The following is a 17,233-nucleotide window of genomic DNA, read 5'->3' as shown; positions in this document are numbered from 1 at the left end:
ACGCCGCGGGCGACATAGCTAGTTCGTTAGCTAAGCTAGCCACTGTAGCTAGCCAGAATCTCTCCCCGTATGTGTTGACGTCATTTCACAGGATTTGTTTTTGGACAGAAGATGTCGAAATCGGTAAGAAATAGCTTCTGTAGACAAATATCTTATTTATACACATTTTTTGTTATGATTTAAAATGGCACGCCTCAAAAGCATTAGTTCATCGTTAGAACCTTTGTAGGAGCATCGTTAAATCTTTGAGCTGTTTCCCAAAACCATCGTTTACGTTGCACTTGAAAACGCTCCTAATCTAAAAAGCCTGCCTCAGACTACTCGCAGAACAGCGAAGTGCTTTGTTAGATGCTTTTTTGCCCTCCCGCGTCACTTTATACACAGAAGCTCTCCACGAAACAGACTTGCATGGTTAATCCATCTGTGATCACTAATAACTTCAGAACAAAGTTAACTACAAATACAAAGTGGCCAACGTCTACGCAATTGATACTAACAAGTGACATAAAAACATGCTCAAATGAAAACCTAGATGACTGCATTAAAATATAAACAGTAGGAAGGAAGGCCTATTTCAATTATATTGAAATACATTTAATGTTCAATCAATTGAGTTAGATTTTGCTACAGGCTACAGTCTAATTTGTCTCAATACATTTCAAATCTTAGATGCCATCGCCTGCAGTTGTGCCCTTGCCTAGAACAAGTCACTTAACCCCCCCACAACAACTGCTCCACAGCTGTCCAGTGTGGCAGCACCCTGCTGCAACCTGCATGTCTTTCAGACAGGTTGGGAGCAGAAGTCAAATTTCAGTGTGACCTTGTGTACAATAGACCAATAAAGGGATCTTCATCTACAGCCTACTGCACACTCACATGTAAACACACACTTACTATACCACAAACACCCAACCACCTCATACTGTCTGAACATGTGAGTTCAAGTCTTAACAGCAATACTGAACCTTTGAATGTGTATTATTTAGGGATTCTGAGATGTACGCGTAGGTCAGGCCAAGTCTTGAGAAATGTCTAAGTCTGCTCCAGGCCTGAACCTCATTGTTGAATGTACTGTACGGTACGTGCCAGGGCAGAAGCTGGATTGGTTGTACACAGTACTTTCCAAACAGTGGGGGAAAAATTATTGTTGGTGGGTGGCAGCTCAGCTCATTCCTCCTGGGTTGCAGCTTGAGTCTGACTGGCTAGGCCTTAATATTGTTTTGGTTAATTTAGTGATTCACCAGGAAGTCTGAAAGGTTATAGAGGCTGTCAGAATGTTTTGGAAACCACATACTTAAGTCAGTTTTCAACTGAAAAATGCAAGGTTGGGTGGCATCCTAATGATCCCATAGACTGCAGGACAAACATGATGAATCGTCTGAATAGAGTAAGGATAGGTTAACTGAATGTTTCAGTACCCTCCCTGATAAGCTTATCTTCGAGGCAAAAGTATATTCTCAGCCCAGGTACAATGAGAAAAGTAAAGAGGCAGGCAGAGTGAAATTACTTTCTCTCCTATCTAGAACGTAGGCCTACAAGTTTATCTTGAAAGTCTTATTCAAATTAATAACAATGTCTGCTAATTTTTACAACCTTGGTACCTCAGTATCAGAAATAATTGTCTACTTGACAACCATTTAGTGTCACCTATGCTCTTTGAATATGGTACAAGTTAATGATATTCTAATAGTCAAGTATTAATTTAAACACTGTGGACTCACAAATACAGAGGCTCTACAGAGTGTGGGTGCAGAATTCTAAGAAGCGCATCAAAGTGCAAAGTTCAACCACTAACATGAATACTAAAGCCTATAATATGTGTAATAGAGGTCGACCGATTAATTGGAATAGCCGATTAATTAGGGCTGATTTCAAGTTTTCATAACAATCGGTAATCAACATTTTTGGACACCGGTTATGGCCGATTACATTGCACTCCACGAGGAGACTGCGTGGCAGGCTGACTACCTGTTAGGTGAGTGCAGCAAGGAGCCAAGGTAAGTTGCTAGCTAGCATTAAACTTATCTTACAAAAACAATCAATCTCAACATAATCAATCACTAGTTAACTACACAAAATCTCATACAGTAGGTCATTGCTAAGGTCTAAGCCCCGTGTGGCTCAGTTGGTAGAGCATGGCGCTTGCAACGTCAGGGTTATGGGTTCGATTCCCACGGGGGGCCAGTACAAACCAAAAAAAAGTATGAATGTATGTACTTGTAAGTCGCTCTGGATAAGAGCGTCTGCTAAATGTAAATGTAAATGTAAAAAATGTAAATGTCTGACAGAATCTGCAGCTCATGTTGACAACTAGGCTACATTCACCGTTATCTGCATATTTTGATAGATAGGCTAAACGTATGGTTAATGTTGTTGCAATCCAATCCACAGGTATTGTTGGAATTCAAATGTATGAGGAGGAAATCCTGCCCCTGCAGAATGCATCTGGCTCTTCAATCATGCTCTGGAATCACTCAAAAGAGGCTTACAGCTAGCGATAACAGGTCTCTGCTCCACAATAACAGTCTAGTGACAGTTTTCATCCAAGAAGCAGATTTGCTGAAGATAATATCATGTTTGTTCATCTCATTACTAAATACCTACAGATAAATGGTTTGTTTGTGAGAGACTATTGTGAAAGGCTCTTAGACATATTTAATCCAGTTGTTTGTAAATAGAGTGAAAGTTTAATTAAATACTAGTAAAGAAGCCTGCTACAGTGGGAAAACTGTCTGACATAATGGCATATCCCTGACCATGTAATGCCACCCCCTCAAGCATGTTCTTTTCCACAGGCTGCCCATGTGTCACAATGTTGAGTACACAGTTCCAAATGTAAACTGATGGCAACACTATCTGAAGAATAGGATGCTGCTGTTGCATTGTGCAGCTACTCAACATCCCTCACTTCTACACACACAAACACGTTAATCCCTGAGCCCACATACCCTGCGGTGTTATCTGATTTGACAACCTGATCAGGTGGACCGTTGTCATCGTCAGCCTACATGAGCTGGGACTAAAAAATATATACATATTTTTATTTATTTTCTAGGCAAGTCAGTTAAGAACAAATTTGTATTTACAATGATGGCCTAGGAACATTGGGTTAACTGCCTTGTTCAGGGGCAGAATCTTTTTACCTTGTCAGCTCCGGGTTCGATCTAACAACCTTTCAGTTACTGACCCAACGCTCTAACCACTAAGCTACCTGCCGCCTCGATATAACAAGTGACTCGAGGTTTTGATTAGATACAATGTACATTCTAACTAACGTTACAGTCAATCACTCGCACGAACCAGTTACAATTTCCAAGTCATTGCATTGGTATTTTGTAGCGAGATTGTAGGTAATGTAAACTCACCCCATTCCGTACAAATGTGCGTAACCGCGACATTCAAACGAGGCTACAAAGAAAACTAATGGGACTGTAGCGACTGTGTTGACTTCAAAATCGGGGGTGTGAACTAGGTTTCTATTCAAGCGTTGATCAACATGGTAATGGCTCTATAGTATTGGAGAAAAGTTTTTTTTTAAACTGACCCTCCGTTACATCTTGACGTGTCATGTCGTAACGTACAGCACGCATAAAGCAACTATTTCTGTCTTACAATCTCTCTCCACCAGGTGTAGCACTTCTCTCATCGTTTAAAAACAAGAAATGGACAGTGACGGGGGGACACCTAGTCATTTTGTTTCGTCATCATTCTCAAAGCCGCTGTTAACTTCTAAGATAACTTTAGCACCGCCCTAAAAACCCGATTCAAATTCGGCACAAACCTTCAAATAGGTATGTAATGACACATTATATAAACTCTTTAGTGTTTTATTTACATTTTAGAGGCGATAAGGTGATAAGTTGGACAGATCGAGTGAAAAAAGCAATTATCCCACATGACATCTGTCCTTCTCACTATTACGCATTAGTTTCGCTTCCCCACCCGCCATTTTTAAAAAGCCCCACGGAGCTCATTGCCTCCTTGAATTATGCAGAAACGGGCAGTGTTTAGGTCATGTAATTGGTTTTGTTGGAAAGGGGAGAAATTGTGCTTTACAATGGTATTGACATTACAGTTGATCTGGAAGTATTACGTTTTTGGGGCGCTAAAATAAGGGCAATTGTACGGACCAAGGCGATGTACGAGTTTACGTTACTGTACCTACATTATGAAATAAACGAGTTGTGAAAGTTTCAACCTAGCGGACGTTAGTTACTAAGCTTAGCTTAGCTTCGAAACACTGGGAACTATTTTAATGCAAACCTTCTATCACACAATGCAAGTTGCCAGAAAACGTAATGCTAACGTTACATGTTAAGACTGTTGTCACTTTCCGCGGCTTAAATCTTTCTGTAACTTGGCTAACGTCAGCGTCCTAGTTAGCTAGCTAGAAGAGAGGCAAGAGTTGGGATTTGCAAACTAATTTAACTGTCATTATCAAAAACCACTAAAGCGAATGGTCCAACGTCTAACTGCTTTAAATAACGTACCTATTGGCCCCTCCTTATGTTTTGACGAACGTCTTCCATTCAAACCTTTTTCGAGGCTGCTGTTTCCTCCCTTCTTCCCCGACGCCATCTTCGCCCACTATTTCCGCACCGCCTCCTCAAATATTCTAGTCATACATGTAAAAATGAGCCACACCCACAACCAAAACTGCAGCCAGTCAGCGCTGGCAATGCATTCCTTGAGCCTATTGACGTGCTCCAGTTCGACAAACGCCACCCCTCTTTGCTGCGTTGCAGTGTCTGAAGGCTTTCCCCAGATAATCATCTGTGGTAAACAAAGTACAGTACTCTCTGTCAGTAGGCTTCCCATCACAGGGAGGTAAACCTTAATGTAAAAACGGTTTAATAGCTGATCTACAAGCTACAACATCGTCAGTGGAGGCTGCTGAGGGGAGGACGGCTCATAATAACGGTTGGAATGGAGCAAATGGAATGGCATTAAACCATGTGTTTAATGTATGATACCATTCCACTGATTCCGCTCCAGCCATTCCCACAAACTCGTCCTCCCCAATTAAGGTGCCACCAACCTCCTGTGCTAGAGACCTATCACGAGCCTCTTGGTGTAATGGTAAGGTTGACAAGGATCCAGATTCAAGTCACAGTTGCGCTACCCCACAATTGTGTCAGAAATGGGATAACGCTTCCTAGACCCCATCAAGCAAGTCACATCGGTATGGGTGCGAGGGACATATGAAAAATACATACATTTCATGAAGTTAAAATGCTAAATATGTAAACATGAAAGCATAAGGCAATCAGTTTTATAATTTTATTTACTAAGCACAATTCAGGCCTTGAATTATGGAGATTGGAGAGGGAAAAAAACATTTGGCCAATGCATACACAAAAGCATTGAAAATGCAAACATGCAGAAAAAAATCTATCTTATGAATATAAAGTGTCTAGGTATTGGCATTTGTAATGAAAGGCTAAATTGAAAGCAAAATTCCCTCTGACATTGTAGGTTACTGCCTTTTTGGTCCACTAAGAAATGAGATTCAAATATAGGCAAAGGCTGCAAGGAAAATGCAGGTCACCTCTATAAATTCAAACATAAGTGGGGGGGCAGTTTTGAAGAAAATTCGTATCAAAACCCCCACCACAACTCTGTTCTATCAAATTACTCTTCTCCCACCCTCTCTTCCTCCCCGCTCTCATTCAAGGCTTCTCCAGTTGGATTTCCTCCTCCATAATCATGTTTCCCACGTCTTGGTAGGGGCCCTGCACCAGAAAGCGCTGGATCTGATCATATGTGGAGCAGCATTCCTCCAGATTTAGACCCTGGATATGGATTGAGGTAAGGGAGTTATGATAGTTTGACTTCCTCTTCCCTTCTTCTGTAACTTGTTTGATTGACTGAAGAATGGTGAAAAACAGTGACTATGACAGAAAGACAGAGAGAGGATCTCATTCAAGTCCCACCTCATAGATATTCTCCTCTTCCTTTTTGACCCTTTTCTTCTTCAGTTGATTGAGTTTCTTCGTCTTGAAAAGGAGAGGAAGTGGATGACATCATGATATATCGTAAATCTCTTGGCCAATGGTGTGAAAAAGCCCATTGTCGTCATACAGTAAGAATACCATACATACTAGTCCTTCTGGTTAAAGCAGTTTTCAAATTACAAAATTCACTATTGGAATGAGAGCAAATTAGGAATATTAGATCTAGTAGCCTAGCATTAGCAGTAGAAAAGGTGGCCTGCTTGGCTCTCTGACCTTACAGAGCATCATGGTACCATGCAGAAGCACCACCACCATCAGTAACATTCCCTCAGCAGTCAGGATCCTGTTCTTGGTGCTTTCACTGATGTCCAGAATCTTCACCATCGGCCCTGAGCAGGGAGAGAGGGGTCAGATAAAGGTCATCAGAGTAGAACTCACCTGCTGCTCTTTCATGGGAGAGATGCAGGCTAGATGTGAATGAAAGAGAGATAGTGGGGGGGGGGGGGGGGTGGACAGAGTACCATGCATCAGATTGCAGCAAGACAGAGGAGAATAGTTTGAGATAAATTAGACAAACAGCCAATGTATGTTTAGCGGTGCAATTATTTAAAAAAAAACAATGCTCCTTATGTCACACAATTTCCCAGGAAAACCTATCAACAAAGCATTTCTTTAACATTTCAACATTGGTCTTTTGAATTAAATCAGAGTGATTACTACACAATGTAGCCATTCACTGGTGGCTTAAGTCTGGGTGCTTTAGGTGGATTGCAATCTGGTCTGATCTGTGTGCACTACCGGGACCCAACTTTTAGGTGAGCAGGTTGTCATGAGACCATCACAGATGATTTACTGTGATCCACAGGGAACAGATACTGCCATTCATGGTGCATTCTATTGGACTGGGCAGTGGTTAACTGGATTTGTGGATTACAACGCATTCTGCATTGCTTAGCTGGTTTGACCCCACCCCCCAGACACCCACATGTACATACACAGACACACACATAATAGAAATACTGTACAACAAAGTACTGAGAGTGCAGACCAGACTAAAGCTTTTGAGGGTTACACACACACAAGACCTGAAGGAAGGTGACATGGGTGCTTACTGTGAGGACTTCACACACACACACACACACTCACTCACTCACTGTAGACCTGCAGGAAGGTGCCGTAGGTGTACACAGAGTGCCGCAGGGCGCTATGGTTGAGAAAACACTGGTACAACCCTGAGTCGTTCAGACGGGCCTCCTTCAGGATGAGTGTGTGACACATGACCCCTGCCGCCGTCAGGTTCCCCTCATCCACTGTCACACGGTTGTCTCTCCGGTCCACTCCCTGCAGGGCGGACGTGCCGTTGACCGTCTGGATGCTGATGAACCAGGTGGTTTCCACGGCTCCCCTTGTGGCTGAGTAGCAGCAGCGCAGGTGGGCGGTGTGAGAGAGCTGCACCCTCAGAGAGGGCCTGTCTGGCTCCAGAGTAACCTGGATACGGCTGAGGTCACCGTGGACACCTGCTAGAAGGCAGAGCAGCAGGAGTAGGATGAGGTTGACCCATAAGACACTGATCAAAGGTCAGTTATTGACAGCATATCTGTCCAACTATTGGCCCAAGACACTGATGATAAAAAGAAACTGGAGCCTAAAAAGTAGAAGAACTCCATACAATCCAGAGTGCTGTAATATTATTCTTAACATCTCTAGGGTATAGATTCTAGTGTGGACTACAAGAAAAGGAGGACCGAGCACACCCCCATTCTCATCGACGGGGCTGTATTGGAGCAGGTTGAGAGCTTCAAGTTCCTTGGTGTCCACATCCCCAACAAACTAACATGGTCCAAAAACACCAAGACAGTTGTGAAGAGGGCACAACAAAACCTAATTCCCCTCAGGAGACTGAAAAGATTTGGCATGGGTCCTTAGATCCTCAAAAAGGTTCTACAGCTGCACCATCGAGAGCATCCTGACTGGTTCCATCACTGCCTGGTATGGTAACTGCTTGGCCTCCGACTGCAAGGCACTACAGAGTGTAGTGTGTACGGCCCAGTACATCACTGGGGCCAAGCTTCCTGCCATCCAGGGCCTCTATAACAGGCAGTGTCAGAGGAAGGCCCTAAAGATTGTCAAAGACTCCAGCGACCCTAGTCATAGACTGTTCTCTCTGCTACAGCACGGCAAGCAGTATTGGAGCACTAAGTCTAGGTCCAAGAGGCTTCTAAACAGCTTCTACCCCCAAGCCATAAGACTACTGAACATCTAATCAAATGGCTACCCAGACTATTGCATTGCCCCCCCCCCCCCTTCTACACTACTGCTACTCTGTTATTATCTATGCATAAGTCACTTGAATAACTCTACCTGCATGTATATAATACCTCAATTACCTCGACTAACCGGTGCCCCCACACATTGACTCTGTACCGGTACCCCCTGTAAATACCCTCGCTATTGTTATTTTACTGCTGCTCTTGAATTATTTGTTACTTTTATTTCTTTTTTTTCTATAGGTATTTTTCTTAACTGCATTGTTGGTTAAGGGCTTGTAAGTAAGCATTTCATTGTTGTAGTCCGTGCATGTGACAAATAAAATGTGAACCATCTGCTACAACCATCTGCTCTGGTTGGAGATACGGTTCATTAGAGCAGAACAGATACATTACTCACAGCCAAATAATCTCATGTTCCAAGGGATAAAATGGGGGAAATTGTTTTAATGTTGCAATGCATGGTTTAAAGGGTTGAAATCTGTTCAAAGGATGTTGAACCTATTCATATTAATTCACTCTAACGCCCTAGATTAATACTTCGGTCTCATCTTCATCCTCCACCTGTAATTAACTTCTCAAATAAAGGTGAGTATGCACTAAAAGACTAACTACCCTGCATTGTTTATCAGCATATCCTATCAGCCCCTTACTCACCAGCCCAGTAGCAGAGGAACAAGAATGTCACGGCCACCATCTTCTTCACTGTTTTATATTGGTTGCCAGTCGTTGCAGAAAATAAAAGGCCTTTTATAAAAAAGTATTTTGGTCCAATGTTATTTTGAGTGTTGTGCCTTTCAACACAGCTATACACTTCTACCCAGTTGTCTTGTGAATAAACCTTCCTTCCTCTTTCGTTGGTCTCTCGGTGTCAGGATATATGCTTGAGTGACTGCAGTGTTCTAGAACTCAAAACAGTAAAAGACAAAAAAAATGTCGATTTTTTTACCCCCATTTATTTATTTTTTTAAATGGAAAATTACAATAAAAAAACGTACCTCATTTCTTCTTAAGTATACAATTTAAAACTCTTACACAATGAAATCAAAGCCAAAATACACAGTATAGATCTTGCATATTCATTTGTTTATAGATATACATGTGGCGGATGAATGTGCGACAGACCAGACCCTATTCTATACAAAGCGCTGGCTAGCTGGAGCAAACATGGCGCTGGTCAAACCTTGTAGTCGCTGAGGTGAACACACACAATACACTTTGTAACATACATACCCCTGAGATAGCATAGTTACAGGGGACACTGCAGGATTTATACAGCCACCCTACAGTCAATCCCCCGCAAACCACCTATCTGAAACCTTGGATTACCTAGAATTAAGGCCAGGGAGGTTTCCAGACTATGTGACCTGACTAGGAAAACCTCCTGGCCCAACCTAGAATGCATGTTGCTTTAGAGATTGCAAGAAAGGCATTTCACTGTAATTGTACATTAAACTGGAGACTTGATGTTGGTCACCCAACTCTTTCTACGTTCATTTCATGGTTCTTCTACCTTAACAGCCAAACATCTCCCCAACCAACAGTGTTTGTTTACTAGAGAGCCCTTTGGGAAAAAGCTTGATCGTCAGAACAAGGCACCCTTCTCTATAAAAACATATAAAACTAGACCACTATGTATTTGTAAATAGGATACATGAGGGGAAGCAAAGGGAAGAAAGAGAGAGAGAAAGAGAGAGGATTGTAAGCACACGTTTGCCAGGTAGTCTTGAGACTACAGTGGCGGTGGAGGTATTAACCTAAGCTGGTATAACAGGATTTAACCTGCTCATTACTGTGCTTCAATGGTGAAAAAGCCCAAGTTAGAGATAATCTCTTTAACCTCATCTTGTTGCCATCTAGTATTGTATAATACAAGTGAGCTGTCTCACATATGGGGTCTCTGAGCAAACAAAAGCTATCCAAGTATCTTCCTCTTCCTCTCATTGTTGCACAAAATGCATAGTACATAATTACATATGTTCCTCTCAACAAAGCATCACCAAAAACAAAACCTCCTGACCCGTTGAAGCAAATGAAATAAAATACACCGCAACATACAGTGAAATTGTGCGATAAGAAAAGGTGATGAGAGGAGTAAGGACTACATTTCTACGACTTCTAGAAGGAAGACAGGATGAAGGAGAGATGGAGACTATTATTGTGGACTTGGTGATGGAGGGGAAGACGAGAAAATAAAGGGGTGGGGGTGAAAGAAAAAAAGGCAATGAAGTTTCAACACAACCTGTAACTCCGCCCTCTGCTTCTTAGAGTAACTATCAATAACATTTGCATAATTACATATTTGGGGGATGGGGTAAGGGAGCGGTTGCTATGGCCACGACGAGAATGCATAATTCAAAAGTGATCGTGAAAGATAACTGTCATTACAGCACTGGTGAGAGTGACGACTAGTCGCGCCTGCAATTCCTGCATCCAAACTCCCCAGACCCGTTTCTCTTCATTCCAGAAGTGGTCTATAGAAACAGTAGCATAATCCAGTAATGATGGGTCTTATCTCAGTACCCTTCTGTATCTTACTGTACTGTAACATCATCCCATGCTGTCCCTAAACGTGGTCCAGTCAATATTAAGTGATGCTAGGTGAGTCATGTCTATAACAATACAGTGCAGCCGTCCTCACACATGGTAGTAATGAAGAGAGGATTTGAATGGCAGTGTGATTGTGAAGTGTCCAGTTCAATTTTGTTCATTAGTCTGGGGCAGCAGCATGGATGGATGTATCACAATACAGTCTTCATACAAGTTTAGATATCATTATCTCCCTCTATACAGGCCCTCTATGTTCCTACCCACTGTGTTGTTTTCTCTACATGTGACGCTGGAGTTTGGATGGAAGAGAAGCAGAGAGCCAAGGCTGCTGTAGGCATCACTCTCCAATCAGCATAAAGTGACTTTCTCCTATTGTAATAAGCAGTGAGACAATATAAACAGCTCATATGAGGATCTACAGGTACATGGGTGTCTCTTTGGTCCTGTTTCCCAGTCAACAGTTCAATGCCACTACTCTAAATCATCAAAATAATAACAATAATTACAATCAACTCCTGAAGAAAAATACACACAAAAATGGTATTGCTACCATAAAAGAATATAACCTTTGTATCGGACAAAAAAACTTATCATACAGCATATAATACTATATATGTCTCCCTCCTTTCTTTCTGGAGAAGCTAATAGCCCTATAGTCAGGAAGTCGACTCCAGTCACATCACACAGGTGATGACCATGCTCCTGTGTGACCATTGTTACTGCACTGGGCTCCCACGCAATGTGAGTATCAGAGCATGTATGGGTCTGACTGACTGTGTCTATAACCAATTCTTTATTTTATTATATAGATTTCTTTAACCTCTTTTTCTCCCCAATTTCGTGGTATCCAATTGGTAGTTACAGTCTTGTCTCATCGCTGCAACTCCCGTATGGACTCGGGAGAGGTGAAGGTCGAGAGCCGTGCGTCCTCCGAAACACAACCCAGCCAAGGCTCACTGCTTCTTGACACAATGCCCATTTAACCCAGAAGCCAGCCGCACCAATGCGTCGGAGGAAACACTGTAGACCCGGCGACCGTGTCAGTGTGCATTGTGCCCGGCCCGCCTCAGGAGACGCTAGTGCATGATGGGACAAGGACATCGATGCCAGCCAAACCCTTCCCTAACCCGAATGACGCTGGGCCAAACCCGAATGACGCTGGGCCAATTGTGCGCCGCCCCATGGGTTTCCCTGTCGCTGCCGGCTGCGACAGAACCTGGACTCGAACCAAGAATCTCTAGTGGCACAGCTAGCACTGCGATGCAGTGCCTTAGACCACTGCACCACTCGGGAGGCCCCTATAACCGATTCCACAGCACATTGAATGCTGAACTTCAAGTCTTCTCTCTACATCTACCTCCATCACCATCTAATACACTACTAATCAAGTTGGTCTTCCAAGGAAAAACCCTTTGCCTCCTCTCCTCCCTTACTCCTCTCTTCCTTACTGTATCCCTCCATCTCTAATCTACATCCCATCTCTGTGCATCTGTCCATCCCACTATCGCCCGGCCCAGCACAGTAGCAGGGTCCAAAGGAGAGGCAGCTGAAGTCAAAAGCCGTACACACACCGTCTATATCCCTAACAACATGATCAATTCCAATACTACTGGATGAATGTTTGGGCCATAATTGCAGTTCTAACAGAACTCTATTACAGTAACTCCAGAAGGACATTTTGCTTCTACAACACACAAACACGCACAGATCTTCTCAACAATTGGGGTAAAATGTAAAAATGTATGCATGCATGACTAAGTTGCTTTGGATAAAAGCGTCTGCTAAATGGCATATTATATATTATCATAATAATAGTAATAAATATTTATAAATTCAAGGTTGGTAATTCAGTGTGGGTGGTCACTTGAATTGGATTATACTAACTTAAAAGTGCATCTCTGCTGTACTTTGGCATGTACTGGATATAGAGGCATACTAAATGTTCAGTAAAATGTCTAGGTTTGGAAAGTTTCCCAAAAATCCCAGGATTTTCAGAAATCCCCGGTTGAAGGACTCCCAGAATTCCTCCTTATTCCCTCCTGAATCCAGGAATCTTCCAACCAGGATTTGGGGAAAACCTGTGAATTTTGGAAAAGTTACCAGAATTTCACAACTCTGAGCATGTTCCTGTCTGGTTCTACAGCTCTACATCGCCCTCTATAGGGCTGACACTAGTATCTCTCTCTACATGCATACATGGGGGTTTATTATACAGTCCAAACCCCTACAGTTGGCAATTATAGATATATTTACTGAACATGCACTGGGGGAAGTATCGTTCGTGTGTGTGTGTGTTTGTGTTTGTGTTTGTGTGTGTGTGTGTGTGTGTGTGTGTGTGTGTGTGTGTGTGTGTGTGTGTGTGTGTGTGTGTGTGTGTGTGTGTGTGTGTGTTGCAGAAGCTCACAATCAATAAGCCCAGGCAGCATCTCTCTCTCTCTCACAGCAAACTACTGCTCCAATCTTTGGCACCTGTTTGCAAAACTCCCATCTCTCACACGCTCACTCACTTGCACATTCTAGCATCTTCACAAACACCTCAAACACACCCCTCCCACATTGCATTACTCAACTACTTTGCGTAAAGCCTTCCTCCTCCGCCTTGCAAGGGCCTCACGGTTGGCTGTGACCCCCTGGAAATGTTTAACAAGGGCTCAGGCATGGCAGTGGAGCACAGAGTGTTTAGTAAATAGGAAATTCCAGGACGCATTCATCAATCCTCCAAAAGCAACTCGAGCACTCCAATCCAGCACTTACAGTGATCTGAGGAAGTCCAAGAGATGACAAGGTTAAAGAATAGAGTTGGTGAGATAAGACAACATAACAACATATCCTTGACACAATTCTAGTATTAATACCCATGGCATTGCAGAGCCGGAGGTAGTTGACCTTAACCACAGACCTAAAATCAGATTACTCTAACCCCAACCCTTATCTTAACTAGAGAGATAATACAAGATCTGACCCTGTATCAGCGGTAAAGAAAAACTCCTCCCATGACATCAGTAAAAAGGGTTGTATATGAAGGTTCACCTGGTGTTCCACTAGAAGTTGCCCCCCTCCAGGGAGAACTTAGACAGGGCCTGCTGCAGCCTGTGGTGCTCCTCCTCAACACTCTGATGGAGCAAGATCAACAGTTAAATGCTGAATCACACACACACACTTCACCCCTCCATCTCCGCCATCCCTTCCTTTCATAATCTTCTTTCACTTTTGTGGGTGCTCTTGTGACATCACACAGCTAGCTGCAGACAAAGGCCATTGTCCCAGAACTCCAATTTCACATAACCATTTCAGTGACAATAGCAGCAGAGCAGCACAAGCCCTGGTGAAGTGATTTTCTCTATCTTTCTCTTCTATGCTGCTGTTTGTCCCCATCTGTCCTCCTTGGCTCCCTCCTTTTATGCTTCAGTCATCATTTTCAACCCCATTACTCAATCCTCTACAACTCTCTTCCTTCCTTCCTTCCTTCCTTCCTTCCTTCCTTCCTTCCTTCCTTCCTTGCTCTCTCACCTGCAGTCTCTTCAGCTGTACCTCCAGACTCTGCAGTTTCCGGCGCACCTCCTCCATCCTCTCCTGGGACAGAACCAGAGGAGCACTGATCCCTCCCTCCTCCTCTATCTTCATCCCTCCACCCTCCTCCCCTTGCAGTCCATGGTCCTGGCTCTCTGGTACCTCTCTTCCATTCTCCTCATCAGGCTGTGAGTTGTCTGATAGGCTGATGCTGCCAACCAACAGCCTCTTGAGGGACATGACTGTGGCAGGAGACAGGAACATAACAGTAAGAGGAACATCAGTGAAGATGGTAACCGTTTGGACCAATCAAATAAACCCACTCACCTTCGTTTAACGCGCTATTGGCCACTTTCACCTGATCACTGTTGCTGTGGCCAATCAAGTCGAAGCCTTTGTCCGAGAGGTAATCAATCAGCGAATGACGAGACTCCACAGACTTCATCTCATCGGTCAGGATGTTCTTATCTCGTTCTATTGACACAGGAACAGTCTTGGTAGTAATGCAGTAACAGTAAAAACATAGGAACAGTCTTGGTAGTAATGCAGTAACAGTAAAGACACAGGAACAGTCTTGGTAGTAATGCAGTAACAGTAAAACACAGAAACAGTCTTGGTAGTAATGCAGTAACAGTAAAACACAGAAACAGTCTTGGTAGTAATGCAGTAACAGTAAAAATACAGGAACAGTCTTGGTAGTAATGCAGTAACAGTAAACACACAGGAACAGTCTTGGTAGTAATGCAGTAACAGTAAAGACACAGGAACAGTCTTGGTAGTAATGCAGTAACAGTAAAAACACAGGAAGAGTCTTGGTAGTAACAGTAAACACACAGGAACAGTCTTGGTAGTAATGCAGTAACAGTAAAAATACAGGAACAGTCTTGGTAGTAATGCAGTAACAGTAAAAACACAGGAACAGTCTTGGTAGTAACAGTAAAAACACAGGAACAGTCTTGGTAGTAATGCAGTAACAGTAAAAACACAGCAACAGTCTTGGTAGTAATGCAGTAACAGTAAAAACACAGGAACAGTCTTGGTAGTAATGCAGTAACAGTAAAAACACAGGAACAGTCTTGGTAGTAATGCAGTAACAGTAAAAACACAGGAACAGTCTTGGTAGTAATGCAGTAACAGTAAAACACAGGAACAGTCTTGGTAGTAATGCAGTAACAGTAAAAACATAGGAACAGTCTTGGTAGTAATGCAGTAACAGTAAAAACACAGGAACAGTCTTGGTAGTAATGCAGTAACAGTAAAGACAGGAACAGTCTTGGTAGTAATGCAGTAACAGTAAAAACACAGGAACAGTCTTGGTAGTAATGCAGTAAAACTAAAAACATAGGAACAGACGTGGTAGTAATGCAGTAACAGTAAAAACACAGGAACAGTCTTGGTAGTAATGCAGTAACACTAAAAACATAGGAACAGACGTGGTAGTAATGCAGTAACAGTAAAACACAGGAACAGTCTTGGTAGTAATGCAGTAACAGTAAAAACACAGGAACAGTCTTGGTAGTAATGCAGTAACAGTAAAGACAGGAACAGTCTTGGTAGTAATGCAGTAACAGTAAAAACACAAGAACCGTCTTGGTAGTAATGCAGTAACACTAAAAACACAGGAACAGTCTTGGTAGTAATGCAGTAGCAGTAAAAACACAGGAACAGTCTTGGTAGTAATGCAGTAGCAGTAAAAACACAGGAACAGTCTTGGTAGTAATGCAGTAACAGTAAAAACATAGGAACAGTCTTGGTAGTAATGCAGTAACAGTAAACACACAGGAACAGTCTTGGTAGTAATGCAGTAACAGTAAAGACACAGGAACAGTCTTGGTAGTAACAGTAAACACACAGGAACAGTCTTGGTAGTAATGCAGTAACAGTAAAAATACAGGAACAGTCTTGGTAGTAATGCAGTAACAGTAAAAACACAGGAACAGTCTTGGTAGTAACAGTAAAAACACAGGAACAGTCTTGGTAGTATTGCAGTAACAGTAAAAACACAGCAACAGTCTTGGTAGTAATGCAGTAACAGTAAAAACACAGGAACAGTCTTGGTAGTAATGCAGTAACAGTAAAAACACAGGAACAGTCTTGGTAGTAATGCAGTAACAGTAAAAACACAGGAACAGTCTTGGTAGTAATGCAGTAACAGTAAAAACACAGGAACAGTCTTGGTAGTAATGCAGTAACAGTAAAAACACAGGAACAGTCTTGGTAGTAATGCAGTAACAGTAAAGACAGGAACAGTCTTGGTAGTAATGCAGTAACAGTAAAAACACAGGAACAGTTTTGGTAGTAATGCAGTAACACTAAAAACATAGGAACAGACGTGGTAGTAATGCAGTAACAGTAAAAACACAGGAACAGTCTTGGTAGTAATGCAGTAACACTAAAAACATAGGAACAGACGTGGTAGTAATGCAGTAACAGTAAAACACAGGAACAGTCTTGGTAGTAATGCAGTAACAGTAAAAACACAGGAACAGTCTTGGTAGTAATGCAGTAACAGTAAAGACAGGAACAGTCTTGGTAGTAATGCAGTAACAGTAAAAACACAAGAACCGTCTTGGTAGTAATGCAGTAACACTAAAAACACAGGAACAGTCTTGGTAGTAATGCAGTAGCAGTAAAAACACAGGAACAGTCTTGGTAGTAATGCAGTAGCAGTAAAAACACAGGAACAGTCTTGGTAGTAATGCAGTAACAGTAAAAACATAGGAACAGTCTTGGTAGTAATGCAGTAACAGTAAAAACACAGGAACAGTCTTGGTAGTAATGTAGTAACAGTAAAAACACAGGAACAGTCTTGGTAGTAACAGTAAAAACACAGGAACAGTCTTGGTAGTAATGCAGTAACAGTAAAGACATAGGAACAGTCTTGGTAGTAATGCAGTAACAGTAAAGACACAGGAACAGTCTTGGTAGTAATGCAGTAACACTAAAAACATA

The 17,233-nt window shown here is 42.4% G+C and overlaps 3 protein-coding genes across 11 annotated transcripts in view; all 3 read right to left on the bottom strand.

Moving 5' to 3' along the window:
* The window catches only part of LOC129837740 (hormone-sensitive lipase-like), a 47,185-nt gene extending 42,046 nt beyond the window's left edge, over nucleotides 1-5,139 (bottom strand). For 2 of the 3 annotated variants that reach the window (XM_055904154.1, XM_055904155.1), the window contains exon 1: nucleotides 4,491-5,139. In XM_055904154.1, coding sequence (XP_055760129.1) covers nucleotides 4,491-4,578 — 88 coding nt within the window. In that variant the 5' untranslated portion in view covers nucleotides 4,579-5,139. The remainder of the gene's footprint in view (nucleotides 1-4,490) is intronic. The other variant, XM_055904156.1, reaches the window with a different exon arrangement.
* Nucleotides 5,140-5,266: 127 nt separating this feature from the next.
* Nucleotides 5,267-9,097, bottom strand: cd79a (CD79a molecule, immunoglobulin-associated alpha). Of its 2 annotated transcripts, none has more exons than XM_055904166.1 (5): nucleotides 8,879-9,083; nucleotides 7,109-7,474; nucleotides 6,228-6,343; nucleotides 5,934-5,996; nucleotides 5,267-5,792 (listed from the first exon to the last, which is right to left on the bottom strand). In XM_055904166.1, exons 1-5 carry the CDS (start codon nucleotides 8,916-8,918, stop codon nucleotides 5,670-5,672), a joined length of 708 nt encoding a protein of 235 aa, XP_055760141.1. In that variant the 5' UTR covers nucleotides 8,919-9,083; the 3' UTR covers nucleotides 5,267-5,669. The 2 variants fall into 2 exon arrangements, with proteins under 2 accessions (XP_055760141.1, XP_055760142.1); XM_055904167.1 differs by having other exon boundaries at nucleotides 5,704-5,792; nucleotides 6,233-6,343; nucleotides 8,879-9,097.
* A 60-nt stretch (nucleotides 9,098-9,157) lies between these two features.
* Nucleotides 9,158-17,233, bottom strand: part of LOC129837739 (rho guanine nucleotide exchange factor 1-like) — a 53,050-nt gene continuing 44,974 nt past the window's right edge. For all 6 annotated transcript variants that reach the window (XM_055904149.1, XM_055904151.1, XM_055904147.1 and 3 more), the window contains 4 exons: nucleotides 14,609-14,755; nucleotides 14,282-14,523; nucleotides 13,802-13,884; nucleotides 9,158-13,531 (listed from right to left, as the gene is read on the bottom strand). In XM_055904149.1, the coding sequence (XP_055760124.1) occupies nucleotides 13,813-13,884; nucleotides 14,282-14,523; nucleotides 14,609-14,755 (461 nt within the window). In that variant the 3' untranslated portion in view covers nucleotides 9,158-13,531; nucleotides 13,802-13,812. The remainder of the gene's footprint in view (nucleotides 13,532-13,801; nucleotides 13,885-14,281; nucleotides 14,524-14,608; nucleotides 14,756-17,233) is intronic.

The sequence above is a fragment of the Salvelinus fontinalis genome, chromosome 38 (genome assembly GCF_029448725.1).
Source record: "Salvelinus fontinalis isolate EN_2023a chromosome 38, ASM2944872v1, whole genome shotgun sequence".
Taxonomy (NCBI): domain Eukaryota; kingdom Metazoa; phylum Chordata; class Actinopteri; order Salmoniformes; family Salmonidae; genus Salvelinus; species Salvelinus fontinalis.
Note: the sequence above shows the minus strand (reverse complement) of the source record. Positions and strands in the feature narration are given on the sequence as shown.

Bases quoted from the DNA above. Each gene is read 5' to 3' on its own strand.
- cd79a (XM_055904166.1), bottom strand. From the start codon at position 8,918: ATGGTGGCCGTGACATTCTTGTTCCTCTGCTACTGGGCTG. The intron at 7,475-8,878 runs GTGAGTAAGGGG...TCTGCCTTCTAG, and splicing joins GTTCCTCTGCTACTGGGCTG to CAGGTGTCCACGGTGACCTC. The intron at 5,997-6,227 runs GTCAGAGAGCCA...CTCCTTTTCAAG, and splicing joins GTACCATGATGCTCTGTAAG to ACGAAGAAACTCAATCAACT.